Here is a 25,122-nt window from a genome sequence, read left to right as displayed (position 1 = left end):
GAATGACACCCAGATGAGAGAGAAGAATCCGGTCACTTGAGCAGGCAGATACAGCCGAAGACTGGAATATAGCAGCAGACTTAGTCACTCTTCTGTGGGAGAGGATAGAACCACACAACCTCCTTGCTTGGAAGCCGGGGCTCAACTGACTTGTCAGCAGGAAGTGGGAGGTCACATGGTTGCTCCTGGCCAGAGCTAGTCGGCCATTGGAGGAACCATGGTTACAGGTCACGTGATCAACAGCCTTGCATACCACTGTACACTGTAATACACAGGAACACATGAGAATACACATGAAAATGCACACCACCAGAGAATACTAGGGGAAAACCAGCAGCAGTTGCAGTGCAAACACTTACCAGAACAGGCATTGACACAGAAATAGAAATGGGCATAGTAGGAGTAGTAGTCTGCATGTTCTGGGACACTGCATACCTCCCTAGCAAATTTGAGCCGACCTCGGCGAATCTAGAAGGCAGCAAACATGAATAGACTGGACAATCAAACAACAGGAATGAATGATGAGAGTGAGTGTGATGAGGTGTGTGTTTCCCACGCCCAAGGCACAGGTGAGAAGAGAGAGAGGATGAGAAACCCTAGTGGCAGGACTTCACCTAGGGGTGCCTAACGTACTCTGGCGACCAGGTAGCTAGTGCGTGAACCATCTGACGTGTAAGCCAGGACAACTTAACTGCTGGCGGGTGACCCTCCATATTCCAGCCAGTTAGACAGTAGGTTTTCTGTTAAATGTGTTACCCTACTGGAGGAGAACGTGAAGACCTGTGTACTACCTTGGCATGTCTGAGTAGTGTCTTGGATACCTGGAAGAGAAAAGAACAAAATAATAAAAGCAAACATACATGGGGAGCTCCCTTTCATACCACTCAATCACACACACAAGCACTCCACAGGCCAAACACACGAAAAGATATCCAAGGTGCGATATGTATGGACAAGTGTGAAGGTTAGGTATGACTATGTGTGATAACTACTGTGTTGGGACAAGACAGAGGCGAACAAATACTGGAAACAAAAGGAAGGGAAACACAAAAGACAACAAATACTGCGAGGTCTTGAGGAGAACTGGCTCACATGAATCTGAATGAAAATCTGAGAGAAATCTGAATGAAAATTTGAGAAAAATCTGAATGAAAATCTGAGAAAAATCTGAATGAAAATCTGAGAAAAATCTACATACGAACTGGCTCAACTACATCTTTCCAGCTATAGATACGATAATAATACACAATACTGAGACTGGATGAGAAGATACACTCCTACATAAACTGGACTTTCTCTGAGGTATATGTAAACTGACTTCTCTTACTCAGAGGAGGAGCTATCTGACTTTGACACTGGAAAAATATACTGTTTTACAAAAGAGGCACTCTACTCTGAGGCAATCTATGTAACCTTGTGCTTACTCAGAGGAGGAAATACAAAGACTTTGATAACACTGAAATGCAATAGTACAATAAGTGCAATAATGAAATAAGTGCAATAATACCCTGTGTGGAACACACAATCACAGGAAAGTGCATTAGGAAGGAATGGGTTAAGTGTCTCTGTTAGGGAGAGTCTCTTTTAGGCAATTAGACATCGTCCATGTAAAAGGCTCTGGGACAGGCACTAGAGAACCTTTTGTTACTGTAAGTGTCCATCAGCTCATGGCTGGTTAGTACAGGGAACTTGGTCAGGAGGACCAGGCACGAACCTTAAACGTTGCAGGAACCGGAACAAAACAGTCATATAAATAGTTACAGTGAGAACAGTTAGGACGGGCATGCCGGCCTAGCTTCCCAGAGAAGCTTACTCTTGCCCAGGGTGTGGAGGATCAGTCGGCTGCCAGATAGCAACCGATGCTTCCCCGTTGGCAGCCATGACCTCTGCCCGATGATGCTCCCAGAGGGCTTGGAGCTGGTGATGCCAGGCATGCAGAATGGCAGCCTTTTGGACCTCCTCTGGATCCAGGGTGCCCTCCGGAGACACTGGAGCAGTGTCCATCTCGTCTGGGGAGTCCTCCTCGGCCTGGGTGAGCTGCGAGTCTGGAGGCTCTTCCTTGTAGCCGGAGAGACGGGAGAAGCCGATGAGGAACTGCACCCCTGTGGCAGCTGCGGGCATAGGAATAGTACCAGCGGGGCTGGAGTGACCGGGTCCCGGAGGAATGCTGGTCTCAGGTATGGTCCCCTCAGTCTGATCAGCAGAGGCCGGGATGAAGGCCCGGCAAAGACTTCTGTCGTCTGACGGGGCAGCGCCCCAGCTGGTGTCGCTGTAGGATGGGAGCGGTGCTAGCAGGCAGGCAGGATTGTTCCCCGGCAGCTCCGGCATCACTGGTGCTGCGGCTGCAGGCAAACGTTTCTCAGGAGCCGCCATCTTGTCACGCTCTGACCGGAACTTGTAGCAGGAAGGGGAGGAGCGCCAGGCTGGAGGATCAGGTTCCAGAATCTGCCCAGCAACAGTGACGTCATCCGGCCCAGGCAGCCAACCAGGAGCAGTCAATGGAAAGTCTATGGCGCCGGGCGATTCCCGCGCTTTGGCAGCATGGCTGTTAACCCCCTCCTCACCGGGGTATGGCGCAGCCAGAAATTGAAGAAGACGGCGGCCATCTTGTGTACAGTTTAGGGCCCGAAACACTTCGATCACCCCCATAGTAATCGGCAAAGTCTCTGGGGGGATTAGCAGTACAGTTCTGGGGACACTGACAGTTGGCACAACACAGTCTGTATCCTGTTCGTGACGCCAAAAATGCGATGCCCTGGCCCCTGGGGGCCACTTCCGCAGTGCTGGTGTTATGAGTGGGCAATGACCGGGGCAGCTGCAGGGTGTATACTTGTCACGGTATAGGCCTGAGGGCAGCACAGCTGTAGGGCCGGTCTGTGGAATCTGCGGGTGATGATGGGCATGCGATTCTTCGCTGCACTTAGTCAGGGCACCAGTTAGTGGACACCAATGCCAGGGTTCAGTAACAGCGGTTTTATTATAGATGAGGTAACTAGTAGCAACAGTTCTGTCCGGATGCAACCGGGTATATAGCAGGCTTTGACAAATAAGGCAGGAGTGGTGCTGCATAGGCTGTGAGAATACGTGCCGGATGATGGGGGTAGGAGTATGAGAGAAATAGCGGTGCTGGGTGGATTAGCTTGAGAATAATACTTGCTGTGAATCCTTGCAGCGATGAGGAGAGATAACGGAATGACACCCAGATGAGAGAGAAGAATCCGGTCACTTGAGCAGGCAGATACAGCCGAAGACTGGAATATAGCAGCAGACTTAGTCACTCTTCTGTGGGAGAGGATAGAACCACACAACCTCCTTGCTTGGAAGCCGGGGCTCAACTGACTTGTCAGCAGGAAGTGGGAGGTCACATGGTTGCTCCTGGCCAGAGCTAGTCGGCCATTGGAGGAACCATGGTTACAGGTCACGTGATCAACAGCCTTGCATACCACTGTACACTGTAATACACAGGAACACATGAGAATACACATGAAAATGCACAATACCAGAGAATACTAGGGGAAAACCAGCAGCAGTTGCAGTGCAAACACTTACCAGAACAGGCATTGACACAGAAATAGAAATGGGCATAGTAGGAGTAGTAGTCTGCATGTTCTGGGACACTGCAATTACATCTCCACAGTACATATACAATACATACACTATACATTACATCTCCACACTACATATACACTACATACACTATACATTACATCTCCACACTACATATACACTACATACACTATACATTACATCTCCACACTACATATACACTACATACACTATACATTACATCTCCACACTACATATACAGTACATACGCTATACATTACATCTCCTTACTACATATACAGTACATACACTATACATTACATCTCCACACTACATATACAGTACATACGCTATACATTACATCTCCACACTACATATACAGTACATACACTATACATTACATCTCCACACTACATATACAGTACATACAATATACGTTACATCTCCACACTACATATACAGTACATACACTATACATTACATCTCCTTACTACATATACAGTACATACAGTATACATTACATCTCCACAGTACATATACAGTACATACATACTGTGGGGAATAGCTCTGGTCGATCCTAGGTAGCAGTGCAGTAAGCTGGGACACAGACAGGGTAATGTCCAATTTAAGTGTATTTATTTCACACTTAACGTCAAAACACAAAACAAAGGCTTAAACACAAATAAACCCTGCTCGGCTGAGCACTTACTAGTACATAACCGATCCCTGACTATACGTGGGACCAGCTATCCAGCCCACGGGTACAAATAACAGAGTATGGTGTGGCCCATGCAATCCCTTCCATATTCCAGCAGACAGTTCTCCAGGTCCGGCCACACTCAGCACTGCAGTGAGCGTTTTATAAGGCCCCGATGACCCCCAGCTGTGGGCTATGGAAGCCCAGGACCCAAGCCCGGGTGGAGTGAGCGTCCCACTGCCAACCTCACTCACTCCAGAAAAAGTAGGTCCCAGTACGTATTTTTACCATCTGTCTATGTTAGCTATGGCCAACACAGACAACCAGGCTATCAATCCTGCTTTACCTGTGTCTGGGTTAACCCCTTGGTTACCAGAGACACACCCAGGGCTTACCAGACACAGTTTAACCACTTCAGTGGCAGATATCTGTGCTCCCAAACCATGCCTCTCTTACAATACACTATACATTACATCTCCACACTACATATACTGTACATACACTACTATACATTACATCTCCACACTACATATACAGTACATACGCTACTATACATTACATCTCCACACTACATATACAGTACATACGCTATACATTACATCTCCACACTACATATACTGTACATACACTACTATACATTACATCTCCACACTACATATACAGTACATACACTACTATACATTACATCTCCACACTCCATATACAGTACATACGCTATACATTACATCTCCACACTACATATACAGTACATACACTATACATTACATCTCCACACTACATATACAGTACATACGCTATACATTACATCTCCTTACTACATATACAGTACATACACTATACATTACATCTCCACACTACATATTACATCTCCACACTACATATACAGTACATACACTATACATTACATCCCCACACTCCATATACAGTACATACACTATACATTACATCTCCACACTACATATACAGTACATACACTATACATTACATCTCCACACTACATATACAGTACATACGCTATACATTACATCTCCACACTACATATACAGTACATACACTATACATTACATCTCCACACTACATATACACTACATACACTATACATTACATCTCCACAGTACATATACAGTACATACACTACTATACATTACATCTCCACACTACATATACAGTACATACACTATACATTACATCTCCACACTACATATACAGTACATACACTACTATACATTACATCTCCACACTACATATACAATACATACAATATACGTTACATCTCCACACTACATATACAGTACATACACTATACATTACATCTCCTTACTACATATACAGTACATACAGTATACATTACATCTCCACACTACATATACAGTACATACGCTATACATTACATCTCCACACTACATATACAGTACATACACTATACATTACATCTCCTTACTACATATACAGTACATACACTATACATTACATCTCCACACTACATATTACATCTCCACACTACATATACAGTACATACACTATACATTACATCCCCACACTCCATATACAGTACATACGCTATACATTACATCTCCACACTACATATACAGTACATACACTATACATTACATCTCCACACTACATATACACTACATACACTATACATTACATCTCCACAGTACATATACAATACATACAATATACGTTACATCTCCACACTACATATACAGTACATACACTATACATTACATCTCCTTACTACATATACAGTACATACACTATACATTACATCTCCACACTACATATTACATCTCCACACTACATATACAGTACATACACTATACATTACATCCCCACACTCCATATACAGTACATACACTATACATTACATCTCCACACTACATATACAGTACATACACTATACATTACATCCCCACACTCCATATACAGTACATACGCTATACATTACATCTCCACACTACATATACAGTACATACACTATACATTACATCCCCACACTCCATATACAGTACATACGCTATACATTACATCTCCACACTACATATACAGTACATACACTATACATTACATCTCCTTACTACATATACAGTACATACGCTATACATTACATCTCCACACTACATATACAGTACATACGCTATACATTACATCTCCTTACTACATATACAGTACATACACTATACATTACATCTCCTTACTACATATACAGTACATACGCTATACATTACATCTCCACACTACATATACAGTACATACGCTATACATTACATCTCCTTACTACATATACAGTACATACACTATACATTACATCTCCACACTACATATTACATCTCCACACTACATATACAGTACATACACTATACATTACATCCCCACACTCCATATACAGTACATACGCTATACATTACATCTCCACACTACATATACAGTACATACACTATACATTACATCTCCACACTACATATACACTACATACACTATACATTACATCTCCACAGTACATATACAATACATACACTATACGTTACATCCCCACACTCCATATACAGTACATACGCTATACATTACATCTCCACACTACATATACAGTACATACACTATACATTACATCTCCACACTACATATACACTACATACACTATACATTACATCTCCACAGTACATATACAATACATACAATATACATTACATCTCCACACTACATATACACTACATACACTATACATTACATCTCCACAGTACATATACAATACATACACTATACGTTACATCCCCACACTCCATATACAGTACATACACTATACATTACATCTCCTTACTACATATACAGTACATACAGTATACATTACATCTCCACAGTACATATACAGTACATACATACTGTGGGGAATAGCTCTGGTCGATCCTAGGTAGCAGTACAGTAAGCAGGGACACAGACAGGGTAATGTCCAATTTAAGTGTATTTATTTCACACTTAACGTCAAAACACAAAACAAAGGCTTAAACACAAATAAACCCTGCTCGGCTGAGCACTTACTAGTACATAACCGATCCCTGACTATACGTGGGACCAGCTATCCAGCCCACGGGTACAAATAACAGAGTATGGTGTGGCCCATGCAATCCCTAATCCATATTACATCTCCACACTACATATACAGTACATACACTATACATTACATCTCCACACTCCATATACAGTACATACACTATACATTACATCTCCACACTACTTATACAGTACATACGCTATACATTACATCTCCACACTACATATACAGTACATACGCTATACATTACATCTCCACACTACATATACAGTACATACACTACTATACATTACATCTCCACACTACATATTGAGTACATACACTATACATTACATCTCCACACTACATATACAGTACATACGCTACTATACATTACATCTCCACACTACATATACAGTACATACGCTATACATTACATCTCCACACTACATATACAGTACATACACTATACATTACATCTCCACACTACATATACACTACATACACTATACATTACATCTCCACACTACATATACAGTACATACACTACTATACATTACATCTCCACACTACATATACTGTACATACACTACTATACATTACATCTCCACACTACATATACAGTACATACACTACTATACATTACATCTCCACACTACATATACAGTACATACACTACTATACATTACATCTCCACACTACATATACTGTACATACACTACTATACATTACATCTCCACACTACATATACAGTACATACGCTACTATACATTACATCTCCACACTACATATACAGTACATACGCTATACATTACATCTCCACACTACATATACAGTACATACACTATACATTACATCTCCACACTACATATACTGTACATACACTACTATACATTACATCTCCACACTACATATACAGTACATACACTACTATACATTACATCTCCACACTACATATACAGTACATACACTATACATTACATCTCCACACTACATATACAGTACATACGCTATACATTACATCTCCACACTACATATAGAGTACATACACTATACATTACATCTCCACACTACATATACTGTACATACACTACTATACATTACATCTCCACACTACATATACAGTACATACACTACTATACATTACATCTCCACACTACATATACTGTACATACACTATACATTACATCTCCACACTACATATACAGTACATACGCTATACATTACATCTCCACACTACATATACAGTACATACACTATATACTACATTTTTCTAAAACAAAAGCGACATAAAAATAAAGACCACAGGAAACCTTCTTACCTCTCTGTACTGAATTGCCCATAAAGCAGATCAGCGAGTGCCGCTTATTCTTCTTATTGGATAAAAATAAAGACCAAGGTCACTGAAGAAACAGAACAAAAAGTGTCTCATTACCCAAAGACGAAGAAACGTTATAGCTTTCATACCCACATGTCAGGAAGATCCGCAATTTTGAAGGATTTATCCAAAACAACATTTTTAAAAATTGCTAAACATTCAGATTTTTTTTTTTAAATACAGAACTAATATAAAATTTCTGTCTAATTAATTCACTCATCTCTACTCATCTCTACTGCTACAGCTGATAACACCTGCTATGTATTTGTATCTTATGACAACTGCTTTGTATGTATATAGCTGATGATCCTATCTATATAAGTACAGTGGTGCCTTGGATTAGGAGTATAATCTGTACCGGGACGGCGCTTGTAATCCAAATCCACTCTTACACCAAAGCAAATTTTCCCATAAGAAATCATAGATATGCAGACAATAGGTTCCACAACCCAAAAATAATGATTCTTTATTCTGAATAACATGTAGAACAGATGAAACATTTAGAAACAGCAGAATCTGTGATATTATAAGTTACTGTACAGTATAGCAGCATGTGGTGTATAATGTATAGTAACTGTATAACCTGATAACACTGCAGCTGGATATGTGATATATAAGTTACTGTACAGTATAGCAGCATGTGGTGTATAATGTATAGTAACTGTATAACCCTGATAACACTGCAGCTGCTGGATATGTGATATATAAGTTACTGTACAGTATAGCAGCATGTGGAGTATAATGTATAGTAACTGTATAACCCTGATAACACTGCAGCTGGATATGTGATATATAAGTTACTGTACAGTATAGCAGCATGTGGTGTATAATGTATAGTAACTGTATAACCCTGATAACACAGCAGCTGGATATGTGATATATAAGTTACTGTACAGTATATCAGCATGTGGTGTATAATGTATAGTAACTGTATAACCCTGATAACACCGCAGCTGGATATGTGATATATAAGTTACTGTACAGTATAGCAGCATGTGGTGTATAATGTATAGTAACTGTATAACCCTGATAACACTGCAGCTGGATATGTGATATATAAGTTACTGTACAGTATAGCAGCATGTGGTGTATAATGTATAGTAACTGTATAACCCTGATAACACAGCAGCAGCTAAATCTGTGATATTATAAGTTACTGTACAGTATAGCAGCATGTGGTATATAATGTATAGTAACTGTATAACCCTGATAACACTGCAGCTGCTGGATATGTGATATATAAGTTACTGTACAGTATAGCAGTGTGTGGTATATAATATATAGTAACTGTATAACCTGATAACACAGCAGCTGGATATGTGATATATAAGTTACTGTACAGTATAGCAGCATGTGGTGTATAATGTATAGTAACTGTATAACAATAAATAACCAACACCGCACTACTAGAGTAGTATATCAGTCCATGCACATCCAGCGGATTCCACTAAATCCGATATACAACAGCGATACTTATAGTAAGATGTGTCTAATGTGCGAGAAATACCTTAAAGTTGCAGCTTTTCAGTGTTCACTCCACGAGATCAAGGAGAATACTCACACAGATGCAAACTTTTGCGTAAATTTATTTTTCATTACACCGGTATCTCGTACAGGACTAAATCCAATGCTCACAGGCTGGCGTGTTCCACTCTCAGTCCAAACCATCCAACCTCGCGGCGGACGTTTCGGAGGACAGGCTCCTCCTTCCTCATGCGCGAGGACGTACAGGTGAGGAACGCCTTAAAACTTGAACAAAGATCATGTGATCCAACATTGCCTGGATCATTACTGGTGAAATACCCTATGTCTATATACAAGCTTATAATAATGCACATAGTAAAGACGCATGATGCATAATGGAAGAGAATGCTGAAGTTAGTTAGATATACGCATGCATATTAAAGAAATGCTCTGAAGCTGCATACTTCATTCAGACCAATAGGACTGAGAGTCTCCAGCTTCAGAATCCACCATGTTTCCCTCCGGAGCAATCGCTTACGATTCTCCTCCACATCGCTACATAACTCAAGTTGTTCCAATATTTGCCATCTAAGATCACATACATTGTGGCGGTTTTCAAAAAAATGGCGTGCCACTGTGGTTTCTCCGAATTCCTTAGTATCCTTTTTATCCTTATTGTCACTGAACTTCCTAATCGCTGACTTGTGCTCATTCAAGCGAACTTTAATTTGTCTGCTTGTTTGGCCAACATAGCCAAGCCCACATGGGCATTTCAGCAGGTAAATTAAATTTCTATCATTGCATGTGAAAAATCCTCTTACATCTATTTTTGTCCCCTTGCTGGGGTGATAGATCGTGTCTCCTTTAATTATATTGTGACAGTGCTGGCAATTCATGCACGCAAACGTGCCTTTTCTGCTGGATGCCAAAAAGGTCTGTCTATTTTGTTTCTTTTTCTGTATGTCACTTTTGACCAATAAATTCCCTATTGCCGTATTCTTCTTATACCCAAAAATGGGACGTTCTTTGAAAATTTTACCATACTGGGGGTCGCTAGCCAGCAAGCCCCAGTATTTCAATATGGAACTTTTAATCAAATTTGCATGTCTGTCATATGTCGAGCTAAATAATAGCCTATTCTCCATCCTGTTTTCCTTCTTCCTCTGTTTTCTCACGTCACTTCTATTCATTTTTCTGACTTCTCTTTCCACAGATTTTAATTCTCTTTCTTTATACCCTCTTCGTGTGAATTTGCGTTTAAGAACCTTTGCGTTTTTTTGATACTCATTTTCTGTACTCGAAATCCTTTTGGCACGGATAAATTGCGATTTAGGAAGACTTTTAAACACATGCGGGGCATGATGACTACTGCGGAACAAGGTATTGTTCCTATCCGTGGGTTTCGAGTACAGAGTGGTATCGAAACCGCTCTCATTTTTCCGCACTTCAACATCTAGAAAATGAATCACGCTACAATGATATTCCAGTGTGAATTGTATAGACGGATGACAGGCATTAAGCCTGGAGACAAATTGTACCAAAGCGCTCTCGCTTTCTGTCCAGAACAGGCACACGTCGTCCACATAGCGAACCCATGTGGACGACGTGGGCATGCCACATTCATTAATGTACTTCTCCTCAAATTCATGCATAAAAATGTTAGCGAGACTTGGTGCCACCGAAGACCCCATGGACACACCATGTAACTGTAAGAAGAAATCATTATCAAACCTAAAATAATTTCTGGTAAGCACCAAGTCTAGCAATCCCATGAGGAAGTTAATCATCCTATTGTCCAATCGGGCATTCCTGCAAAGTTGCTGCCTGACACAGGACATCCCCTCATCCTGGGGGATGTTGGTGTATAAACTTTGCACGTCTAACGTGCATATGAAATTAACATCCTTAGAACTTACACCATCCAGGATGTCGAGGAAGTGTCCCGTGTCACGCAAGCAACGTCCCAGGTTTTTAACTATGTCCTGGAGAAACGAGTCCACATACACCGATAAGGACTGCAGCAGCGACCCGGACCCCGAAACAATCGGGCGCCCAGGTGGGCTGCTGGAGTCCTTATGGATTTTGGGGAGGAGATATAACACCGGGACTCTCGGGTGATCTACTTGCAACATTCTAGCGGTCCTTTCTGTAATGACCCCTGATACCCAAGCATCTTCTACATATGTGTCAACCTCTCCTTTAAATTTAACCGTGGGGTCATGGCTAAGCTTACGATATACCTTCTCGTCCGAAAGCTGACGCATGGCTTCAGCGACATAGGAGGTGCGATTCTGAACAACAATCGCACCTCCCTTGTCTGCTTTCTTAATCACTATGGAAGGATCACTTCTTAGATCCTGAAGAGCTTGCTGTTCTACCCTAGTGAGGTTACCATGCCCTTTTGGGATACCTTCCCATTTACTGTGTACTTCCTCTAGTACCATGCGTTCAAACATCAGCAGTGATTCATTATTTACCATCGGATCAAATGTACTCTGTTTCTGCAGTGAGATGGGGACCACATCCAACGGGGATGGAAAACATCTCCCAGATCTTTTTATATCAAAAAAATGGACCTTGATTCTCATCTGTCTGCAGAATTTATACAATTCCACGCGGAAATCAAATTCGGTAATATCCTTGGTCGGGACAAAACCCAACCCCCGATCTAGAACTTGAAGTTCCATTTGGCTGAGTGGTCTATCAGAAATATTAACCACTAGGCTGTCCCCTTTACACATATCTCCAACTTTCTTCACTTTTTCTTTCTTTCTTTTCCTCGAGTTTTTACGGCCTCTCTCTTTTCTTTCGTTGTGTTTTGTATCTCCACCTCTTCTGATTGTGAGCTCGTTTCCGGATCTCCTACAGCGTCTTTCTGTTTTGTTGTTTTCTCTAAAAAACGCAACTGTTTTTTCTGTGTTTTTCCTGAGCGGCTGTCAACCCTGTATAACTGTATAACCCTGATAACACAGCAGCTGGATATGTGATATATAAGTTACTGTACAGTATAGCAATCAGCATGTGGTGTATAATGTGTAGTAACTGTATAACTCTGATAACACTGCAGCTGGATATGTGATATATAAGTTACTGTACAGTATAGCAGCATGTGGTATATAATGTATAGTAACTGTATAACCCTGATAACACAGCAGCTGGATATGTGATATATAAGTTACTGTACAGTACAGCAATCAGCATGTGGTGTATAATGTATAGTAACTGTATAACCCTGATAACACAGCAGCAGCTAAATCTGTGATATTATAAGTTACTGTACAGTATCGCAGCATGTGCTGTATAATGTATAGTAACTGTATAACCCTGATAACACAGCAGCTGGATATGTGATATATAAGTTACTGTACAGTATAGCAGCATGTGGTATATAATGTATAGTAACTGTATAACCCTGATAACACAGCAGCTGGATATGTGATATATAAGTTACTGTACAGTATAGCAATCATGTGGTGTATAATGTATAGTAACTGTATAACCCTGATAACACAGCAGCTGGATATGTGATATATAAGTTACTGTACAGTATAGCAGCATGTGGTGTATAATGTATAGTAACTGTATAACCCTGATAACACAGCAGCAGCTGGATATGTGATATATAAGTTACTGTACAGTATAGCAGCATGTGGTGTATAATGTATAGTAACTGTATAACCCTGATAACACAGCAGCTGGATATGTGATATATAAGTTACTGTACAGTATAGCAGCATGTGGTATATAATGTATAGTAACTGTATAACCCTGATAACACTGCAGCAGCTGGATATGTGATGTATAAGTTACTGTACAGTATAGCAATCAGCATGTGGTGTATAATGTATAGTAACTGTATAACCTGATAACACTGCAGCAGCTGGATATGTGATATATAAGTTACTGTACAGTATAGCAGCATGTGGTGTATAATGTATAGTAACTGTATAACCCTGATAACACAGCAGCAGCTGGATATGTGATATATAAGTTACTGTACAGTATAGCAGCATGTGGTATATAATGTATAGTAACTGTATAACCCTGATAACACTGCAGCAGCTGGATATGTGATATAAAAGTTACTGTACAGTATAGCAATCAGCATGTGGTGTATAATGTATAGTAACTGTATAACCTGATAACACTGCAGCAGCTGGATATGTGATATATACGTTACTGTACAGTATAGCAGCATGTGGTGTATAATGTATAGTAACTGTATAACCCTGATAACACAGCAGCAGCTGGATATGTGATATATAAGTTACTGTACAGTATAGCAATCATGTGGTGTATAATGTATAGTAACTGTATAACCCTGATAACACTGCAGCAGCTGGATATGTGATATAAAAGTTACTGTACAGTATAGCAATCAGCATGTGGTGTATAATGTATAGTAACTGTATAACCTGATAACACTGCAGCAGCTGGATATGTGATATATAAGTTACTGTACAGTATAGCAGCATGTGGTATATAGTGTATAGTAACTGTATAACCCTGATAACACTGCAGCTGGATATGTGATATACAAGTTACTGTACAGTATAGCAATCATGTGGTGTATAATGTATAGTAACTGTATAACCCTGATAACACTGCAGGTGGATATGTGATATATAAGTTACTGTACAGTATAGCAATCAGCATGTGGTGTATAGTGTATAGTAACTGTATAACCCTGATAACACTGCAGCTGGATATGTGATATACAGTATAAGTTACTGTACAGTATAGCAATCAGCATGTGGTATATAATGTATAGTAACTGTATAACCCTGATAACACAGCAGCTGGATATGTGATATATAAGTTACTGTACAGTATAGCAGCATGTTGTATATAATGTATAGTAACTGTATAACCCTGATAACACAGCAGCTGGATATGTGATATATAAGTTACTGTACAGTATAGCAATCAGCATGTGGTATATAATGTATAGTAACTGTATAACCCTGATAACACAGCAGCTGGATATGTGATATATAAGTTACTATACAGTATAGCAGCATGTGGTGTATTATGTATATTAACTGCATAACCCTGATAACACAGCAGCAGCTTGTAGATACAGGATGGAGCTGCAGATCCCCATAATGCAGTAGTGTAGTACAACAGGCTAGAATAGAGAAGCAGGGCTGCTGTCAGTGGTCACATGATAGGGATGGATCAATCAGGAAGAGAGAATCACAGAGCTGTGCAGGAGGACAGTGACAGAAACTTCTCTATACAGCAGTGTGTATAGCTGAGTGTAAGTGCAGGCACATTATAGCAGCAGTGTGTATAGCTGAGTGTGAATGCAGGCACATTATAGCAGCAGTGTGTATAGCTAAGAGTAAGTGCAGGCACATTATAGCAGCAGTGTGTATAGCTGAGTGTGAATGCAGGCACATTATAGCAGCAGTGTGTATAGCTGAGTGTGAGTGCAGGCACATTATAGCAGCAGTTTGTATAGCTAAGTGTAAGTGCAGGAATGGAGAGGAAGGGAGACACAAGGGCTGACAGAAACTGCAGGGAGCTTGAAGGAATTAGCATGGCAGATGTGGGCACAGTATAGCAGCACTCTCTGTCCGGGGAGAGAGGGGTTACAGCTATGGAGAGATTACCTCCACAGTCCTGTCCCCTGATGTAAGCCCCAGCCTAAGGTGGATCTTCTATGATTTGGAGTACAGTGCTGTAGACCCCGCTATGCAGACCATGCCCCTCCCTCACTCCCCCTCCCACCCAGTATAGGGAACTCTTACACCAAAGCAATGCTCTTACACCAAGTCACAATTTTGAAAAACTGTGAGCTCTTCTTGCAAAACGCTCTTAAACCAAGTTACTCTTAAGCCAAGGTACCACTGTATACGGCTGATGACACCTGCTAGATAATACAGCTACTGACACCCTCTATAAAAGTATATGTTTGATGACATGGGCTGTGTAAGTATTTGGCTATGTTTCCAAAACATGAAAAATGTCAGTATTTTGATAAAGATGGACGTCATTAATGATCATGAACATTAATGACATCTGTCTTTATCAGAAGAAAAATGTTTTCCCGAGAAAAAGGCATTTTTGGAACATAGCCCAAGGCTGATGACACCATAGAGGTTAAGGTGGTGGCGTAGCTACAGCGGTCGCAGCTGTCCCTAGGCGCAGCAGCCAGGGGGGCCCCGACCAGCACTCTCTTGCCACCTTGCTTAGTGCAGCTGCTGCTATATCCCAAGCACCGGAGCCGGTTGGGGCCTTGAACCCCGACCATTCCTCACCCCGGTGTGTAGTGCTCCCCTCTCTCCAGCCTGAGCAGAAACTGCTAATCTGCTGCCCCTCCAAGATGAAAGCAAGCGGCTGCTGCAGGGTAAACGATGGGTACTTGGCCCTGCAGAGGCCCCTTCTCCAGGCCAGATGAGGCCGGCGCACAGTTACGGCAATAGGAATAGGTCCTGTGGAGCTGCGGGCAGGACTGCTGCTTCTTCTTTGAGGATTTCTGGTCCCTGATGGGGTGGGAACTCATTGACTAGCCCGCTGCCCTGGCACATAACCCGTCACCCACATTATTGCATTGTGCAGCTATTTGTGCAGAATCTTCAGATTGCAGTAATGTGAGTGATGTCCCAGAAGTAAGGAGGCCGCTCAGAGCCCTACAGGGCTATCACCTCTTTATCTACCTGCAAGGATCTAAGATGACCTTCCTGATTATGTCATCAGGTCCTTGCTGGTAACATACAGGAGACTGTGTGAAGAGAACAAGAGCGAGATCCTGACACCAGAGAAAATGCAGCAAAAGGCAACACAGCAGAGGGAAGTACAGCAGAGGGCAACACAGCAGAGGGCAGCAGAGCAGGGCAACACAGCAGAGGGCAGCAGAGCAGAGGGCAACATAGCAGAGGGCAGCAGAACACAGGGCAGCACAGCAGAGGGCAACACAGCAGAGGGCAGCAGAACACAGGGAAGCACAGCAGAGGGCAACACAGCAGAGGGAAGTACAGCAGAGGGCAACACAGCAGAGGGCAACACAGCAGAGGGCAGCAGAGCAGGGCAACACAGCAGAGGGCAGCAGAGCAGAGGGCAACACAGCAGAGGGCAACACAGCAGAGGGCAGCAGAGCAGGGCAACACAGCAGAGGGCAGTAGAGCAGAGGGCAACATAGCAGAGGGCAGCAGAACACAGGGTAGCACAGCAGAGCAGAGGGCAACACAGCAGAGGGCAGCAGAGCACAGGGCAACACAGCAGAGGGCAACACAGCAGAGGGCAGCAGAGCACAGGGCAACACAGCAGAGGGTAGAAGAACACAGGGCAACACAGCAGAGGGCAGCAGAACACAGGGCAGCACAGCAGACCAGAGGGCAACACAACAGAGGGCAGCAGAACACAGGGCAGCACATCAGAGCAAAGGGCAACACAGCAGAGGGCAGCAGAGCAGAGGGAAACACAGCAGAGGGCAGCAGAACACAGGGCAACATAGCAGCGGGCAACACAGCAGAGGGTGGCAGAGCAGGGCAACACAGCAGAGGGCAGGACAGCAGAGGGCAACACAGCACAGGGCAACACAGCAGAAGGCAGCAGAACACAGGGCAACACAGCAGAGAGCAGCAGAACACAGGGCAGCAGAGCAGAGGGCAACACAGCAGAGGGCAGCAGAGCAGAGGGCAATACAGAAGAGGGCAGCAGAGCAGAGGGTAACAGCAGATGGCAGCAGAGCAGAGGACAACACAGCAGAGGGCAGGAGAACACAGGGCAGCAGAACACAGGGCAACACAGCAGAGGGCAGCAGAGCAGAGGGCAACACAGCAGAGAGCAGCAGAACACAGGGCAGCAGAGCAGAGGGCAACACAGCAGAGGGCAGCAAAGCAGAGGGCAGCACAGAAGAGGGCAACACAGTAGAGGGCAGCACAACAGATGGCAACACAGCAGAGGGCAGCAGAGGACAACACAGCAAATGACAACACAGCAGAGGGCAGCAGAACACAGGGCAACACAGCAGTGGGCAGCAGAACACAGGGCAACACAGCAGAGCAGAGGGCAACACAGTAGAGGGCAGAAGAGCAGAGGGCAGCAGAACACAGGGCAACACAGCAGAGCAGAGGGCAACACAGTAGAGGGCAGCAGAACACAGGGCAACACAGCAGAGCAGAAGGCAACACAGCAGAAGGAAACAGCAGAGCAGAGGGCAACACAGCAGAAAGCAACAGCAGAGCAGAAGGCAACAGCAGAGCAGATGGCAACACAGCAAAGCAGAGGGAAACACTGCAGAGGGTGACAGTGCAGAGGGCAACACAGCAGACAGCAGCAGAGCAGAGGGCAGCCGAGCAGTGCCAGAGAAGTAATAACAATGGGAACTAGATTTGCATTTCCAGGGAAATACATAGTGCTTGAAAAGAGCGCCCCTTTACCAGTGACTTCCCTCCTCCCTTTAAGAGCGACTTTGGTACAGTCCATTTAAGAGCAACTTTGGTACAGTTCCTTAAGGAGGGACTTGGGTGACAACGCTTTGAGTGACCTACATACTGTCCCTTTAAGACCAGCTTAAGTACTCTCCCTTTAAAAGCGACTTAGGTACCACCATTTGAAGACCAGCTTTAGTACTGACCCTTTAAGGGCGGCTTGGGTACTGTCCCTTTAGGAGCGACTTGGGTACCGTCCCTTTAAAATCAGCTTGGTACCGTTTCTTTAAGAGCGGCTTGGGTACCATCCCTGTAAGAGCAGCTTGGATCCCGTACCGGCTACATGGCTGCCTCAGCTCTGCTACTTTACTGACTGAACTCTGCTACTTATAATGGTAAAGATCATTGCTCGGTTACCATGACAATCTTACTCATGTCAGTGAGACAAAATCGTTAAGGACCTTCCATATATTACATCTTCTATTGGCCAATAGTGGAGATGTGACTGTTAATGTTGTGATACATTGCCTGACAAGACCTTAGAGTTCCTATTGGCTGCTATATTTCAGCTATTTGCATATGTGCTGTGATTGGCTGTCAGCGTTAAGAGTGTGGCCATTATTTCCAATGGGCCATTATTTTCTATGGGAAATTAGGGATGTTTAAACGTAAATTTCTTAAAAACGACAAATCCGATCGAAACGAAAAATAGATAGCACACCTCATACCGCCGAGGGCTTCAAAACGCAGTTTGAACGGAGTGTGTGCGCAAAGCGGTTCGGGCTGTATTATGCGCAGAAAATGGCTGGAAGGAGAAGAAACGGAAGAAGAAGAAGAAACGGAAGAAGAAGAATACGGATTACAATATAGGGATTTTCAAGCACTATAATAATTCACACACTATATACTGTTATGTAAATACTTATGAAAATGTCCCCATTCCCTATAGTAGTTCTAATTCTACATATTGATATCCTATCCTCTGGATAGGATATCAATGTGTGATCAGGCTGCCAAAACCCACTGATCAGCTGTTCTGCAGGGCTATGTAGTTGTTATGCTGGGTTACTGCAGCTCAACCCCTGACACAATGTATGGGAGCTGAGCTGTAGTAACTTCACATAGCAACTACATGGTCAAGGAAGCCTTTTGCTTCTTGCCAGTTCACAGCGCAGATTGACTTGCGGCAGCCCCTGAAGAGCAGCTGATCACTTATGGAGTAGCGTCACATGGTCGGGGGGGTGGGTGCCCAAGATGACCTCCTGTTCCAGGGCCCATGAGACATTAGCTACGCTCCTGGGTTAACATATTGACCAAAATTTAACACAGTCAGAGTACAAAGTGCTGCAAAAAACCGAATCACTTGGATAAGGTGTAACACCTATTACTTCAGTGCACAGTATATGGTTTAGGTTTATGACTCCCTGTATACATATATAGCCGCAGCCTGTCCTGTCTGCTGTCTCTGCTGCTATAATGTTTCCTTATTGATTCGCTAATAGTCAAAAGTAACAGTGTGAACAACGGCCTAAACCTGTTCCCCCTCATATAACTCACTAGTGTAATATCCTCCCCTATAAAACACACAACTCTATATACAGTATATATATATATATATATATATATATATATATATATATATATATATATATCTCCAGCATATAAGAGAGAGCAGCGTCTTACCTCTCAGGTCTTCAGAATGTAGAAATACAGGATCTGTGGGGCCGAGTACAGGTGAAGTGTAGAGAGGGGCGGGATAGAAACGGGTATTTTCTTCTCAACGAACACAGGTAACTCGTCAACTTCAGTATTATTACAAACATATTTATTTACCCTACTTACCTCCTTGGCTGATACAGTTGTGCTCAAAAGTTTACATACCCCGGCAGAAGCCCGTCAGATGAAGCCATTTATTGTCAAACGACGCTGTACGCTGACAACAAAAAACATCCAAATGACCCTGATCAAAAGTTCCCACCCCCCAGTTCTTAATACTGTGTATTGCCCCCTCTAACATCAATGACTGCTTGAAGTCTTTTGTAGGAGTTGTGGATGAGGCTCTTTATTTTCATTTCAATCAAGCCACCCCCTTTCCCTTATTCCCCCTATAACATATATAAAATGTTTCCATCATGTCCCCCCTTTCCCTTATTCCCCCTATAACATATATAAAATGTTTCCATCATGTCCCCCCTTTCCCTTCTTCCCCCTATAACATATATAAAGGTTTCCATCATGTCCTCCCTTTCCCTTCTTCCCCCTATAACATATATAAAATGTTTCCATCATGTTCCCCCTTTCCCTTCTTCCCCCTATAACATATATAAAGGTTTCCATCATGTCCCCCCTTTCCCTTCTTCCCCCTATAACATATATAAAGGTTTCCATCATGTCCTCCCTTTCCCTTCTTCCCCCTATAACATATATAAAGGTTTCCATCATGTCCTCCCTTTCCCTTCTTCCCCCTATAACATATATAAAGGTTTCCATCATGTCCTCCCTTTCCCTTCTTCCCTCCTGTAACATATATAAAAGGTTTCCATCATGTCCCCCCTTTCCCTTCTTCCCCCTATAACATATATAAAGGTTTCCATCATGTCCTCCCTTTCCCTTCTTCCCCCTATAACACATATAAAGGTTTCCATCATGTCCTCCCTTTCCCTTCTTCCTCCTGTAACATATATAAAGGTTTCCATCATGTCCTCCCTTTCCCTTCTTCCCCCTATAACATATATAAAGGTTTCCATCATGTCCTCCCTTTCCCTTCTTCCCCCTATAACATATATAAAGGTTTCCATCATGTCCTCCCTTTCCCTTCTTCCCCCTATAACTTATATAAAGGTTTCCATCATGTCCTCCTTTTCCCTTCTTCCTCCTGTAACATATATAAAGGTTTCCATCATGTCCTCCCTTTCCCCTCTTCCCTCCTGTAACATATATAAAGGTTTCCATCATGTCCCCCCTTTCCCTTCTTCCCTCCTGTAACATATATAACGGTTTCCATCATGTCCCTCCTTTCCCTTCTTCCCCCTATAACATATATAAAGGTTTCCATCATGTCCCCCTTTCCCTTCTTCCCTCCTGTAACATATATAAAGGTTTCCATTATGTCCCTCCTTTCCCTTCTTCCTCCTGTAACATATATAAAGGGTTCCTCATGTCCTCCCTTTCCCTTCTTCCTCCTGTAACATATATAAAGGGTTCCTCATGTCCCCCTTTCCCTTCTTCCTCCTGTAACATATATAAAGGTTTCCATCATGTCCTCCCTTTCCCTTCTTCCTCCTGTAACATATATAAAGGTTTCCATCATGTCCTCCCTTTCCCTTCTTCCCTCCTGTAACATATATAAAGGTTTCCATCATGTCCCCCCTTTCCCTTCTTCCCTCCTGTAACATATATAACGGTTTCCATCATGTCCCTCCTTTCCCTTCTTCCCCCTATAACATATATAAAGATTTCCATCATGTCCTACCTTTCCCTTCTTCCTCCTGTAACATATATAAAGGTTTCCATCATGTCCTCCCTTTCCCTTCTTCCTCCTGTAACATATATAAAAGTTTCCATCATGTCCCCCCTTTCCCTTCTTCCTCATGTAACATATATAAAGGTTTCAATCATGTCCCTCCTTTCCCTTCTTCTTCCTGTAACATATATAAAGGTTTCCATCATGTCCTCCCTTTCCCTTCTTCCTCCTGTAACATATATAAAGGTTTCCATCATGTCCTCCCTTTCCCTTCTTCCTCCTGTAACATATATAAAGGTTTCCATCATGTCCTTCCTTTCCCTTCTTCCTCCTGTAACATATATAAAGGTTTCCATCATGTCCTCCCTTTCCCTTCTTCCTCCTGTAACATATATAAAGGTTTCCATCATGTCCTTCCTTTCCCTTCTTCCTCCTGTAACATATATAAAGGTTTCCATCATGTCCCTCCTTTCCCTTCTTCCCTCCTGTAACATATATAAAGGTTTCCATCATGTCCCTCCTTTCCCTTCTTTCCCCTATAACATATATAAAGGTTTCCATCATGTCCCCCCATTCCCTTCTTCCTCCTGTAACATATATAAAGGTTTCCATCATGTCCTCCCTTTCCCTTCTTCCCCCTATAACATATATAAAGGTTTCCATCATGTCCTCCCTTTCCCTTCTTCCTCCTGTAACATATATAAAGGTTTCCATCATGTCCCCCCTTTCCCTTCTTCCTCCTATAACATATATAAAGGTTTCCATCATGTCCTCCCTTTCCCTTCTTCCCCCTATAACATATATAAAGGTTTCCATCATGTCCCCCCTTTCCCTTCTTCCCCCTATAACATATATAAAGGTTTCCATCATGTCCTCCTTTTCCCTTCTTCCCCCTATAACATATACAGTGGTACCTTGGTTTAAGAGTAACTTGGTTTAAGAGCGTTTTGGTTTAAGAGCTCACAGTTTTTCAAAACTGTGACTTGGTTTAAGAGCATTGCTTTGGTTTAAGAGCTCCCTGTACTGGGTGGGAGGGGGAGTGGGGGAGGGGCATGGTCTGCGTAGTGGGGTCTACAGCACTGTACTCTGACCCAGGAAGTCTCCCTCACCTTCCAAATCATAGCAGATCCCCTTCAGGCTGGGGCTTACATCATGGGACAGGACTGTGGAGGTAATCTCTCCATAGCTGTAACCCCTCTCTCCCCGGACAGAGAGCGCTGCATGTATGTGCCCACATCTGTCCTGCTCATTCCTCCCTGCTCCCTGCAGTCTCTGTCAGTCCTTGTGTTTCCCATCCTCTCCATTACTGTACAGTCACTTATATATCACAGATTCTGCTGTTTCTGAACGTTTGTTTCATCTGTTTTACCTGTTATTCAGAATATAAAATCATAATTTTTTGGGTGTGGAACCAATTGTCTGCATTTCAATGATTTCTTATGGAAAATTTGATTTGGTTTAAGAGTGGATTTGGATTACAAGCACGGACCCGGAACGAATTATGCTCGTAATCCAAGGCAGCAATGTATAAAGGTTTCCATCATGTCCCCCCTTTCCCTTCTTCCTCCTGTAACATATATAAAGGTTTCCACCATGTCCTCCTTTCCCTTCTTCCTCCTGTAACATATATAAAAGGTTTCCATCATGTCCCCCCTTTCCCGTCTTCCTCCTGTAACATATATAAAGGTTTCCATCATGTCCCTCCTTTCCCTTCTTCCTCATGTAACATATATAAAGGTTTCAATCATGTCCCCCCTTTCCCTTCTTCCTCCTGTAACATATATAAAGGTTTCCATCATGTCTCCTCCTTTCCCTTCTTCCTCCAGTAACATATATAAAGGTTTCCATCATGTCCCTCCTTTCCCTTCTTCCTCATGTAACATATATAAAGGTTTCAATCATGTTCCCCCTTTCCCTTCTTCCTCATGTAACATATATAAAGGTTTCAATCATGTCCCTCCTTTCCCTTCTTCCTCCTGTAACATATATAAAGGTTTCCATCATGTCCCTCCTTTCCCTTCTTCCTCATGTAACATATATAAAGGTTTCAATCATGTCCCCCCTTTCCCTTCTTCCTCACGTAACATATATAAAGGTTTCCATCATGTCCTCCCTTTCCCTTCTTCCTCCTGTAACATATATAAAGGTTTCCATCATGTCCTCCCTTTCCCTTCTTCCTCATGTAACATATATAAAGGTTTCAATCATGTCCATCCTTTCCCTTCTTCCTCCTGTAACATATATAAAGGTTTTAATCATGTCCCCCCTTTCCCTTCTTTCCTCCAGACTATAAAGATTCAAATCCTTAAAGAGTCACTGTCGTTAAATTTTTTTTTTTGCAGAAATCAATAGTCCAGGCGATTTTGAGAAACTTTTTAATTGGGTTTATTAGCCAAATCTGCCATTATCTGCATGTAAAAAGCCTTTTCCCAGGTCCCCCCCCCCCCTCCTCTCCTTTCTGCTGTCCAATCCTCAGAATCAGAAAATCTGGACTGTTTTTTCATCAGTCTGATCCTGTCTGGTCTATGAAGAGGGGAGGGGGAAGGGGGAAGGATTGCACAGCAGGGGAGCTATTCAGAGCCCTAATTAGAGGTCAGAGAGGTCCATAGGGGTTGTGAATGTAAATTAACTCTTTGTTGTCCTGTTTTGCTGCTTTTACTTTCTCTCTCCATAGGAGAACAATAAAGACAGGGGGGAGAGCTTCAAACTGCTTTTTCATGATGAAAATTCATTTTTCGGCTAATAAACCCAATTACAAAGTTTCTTAAAATCGCCTGGACTATTGATTTCTGCAATAAAAATTTTAACGACAGTGACACTTTAACCTCTTAAGGACATAGGACGTACCGGTACGTCCTATGTCCTCACTTGCACTTCAGCGCGGCGGCCCCGCTTTGAAGTGCCGCGATCCCGGGTGCCGCGTGTAGCCCGGGACCGCCGCTATTAGCGGGCACGGTCTGATCGCCGTGCCCGCTAATTAGCTAATCGGAGGCAGCTGTCAAAGTTGACAGCTGCCTCCGATTACCAGAGGCAACGTTTCCCTGGTGTCTAGTGGGGGAGATCGCTCCTCCGGGACCTTGTCCCGGAGGAGCGATCTCCGTTACTGATGCCGGCCGGGGACGCGTCCAAGATGGCGCCGTCCTCGGCTCGGCACTCGTTTACTTC

The 25,122-nt window shown here is 42.8% G+C and overlaps 1 protein-coding gene across 3 annotated transcripts in view; it reads right to left on the bottom strand.

Annotated features, from left to right (window-relative positions):
* LOC138792217 (NACHT, LRR and PYD domains-containing protein 3-like) overlaps positions 1-25,122 on the bottom strand; it is a 105,481-nt gene that overhangs the window by 68,362 nt on the left and 11,997 nt on the right. For all 3 annotated transcript variants that reach the window (XM_069969360.1, XM_069969362.1, XM_069969361.1), the window contains exon 2: positions 8,596-8,677. In XM_069969360.1, coding sequence (XP_069825461.1) covers positions 8,596-8,617 — 22 coding nt within the window. In that variant the 5' untranslated portion in view covers positions 8,618-8,677. The remainder of the gene's footprint in view (positions 1-8,595; positions 8,678-25,122) is intronic.

Source organism: Dendropsophus ebraccatus, chromosome 5 (genome assembly GCF_027789765.1).
Source record: "Dendropsophus ebraccatus isolate aDenEbr1 chromosome 5, aDenEbr1.pat, whole genome shotgun sequence".
Taxonomy (NCBI): Eukaryota; Metazoa; Chordata; class Amphibia; order Anura; family Hylidae; genus Dendropsophus; species Dendropsophus ebraccatus.
This window is presented reverse-complemented; position numbering and strand designations above follow the sequence as displayed.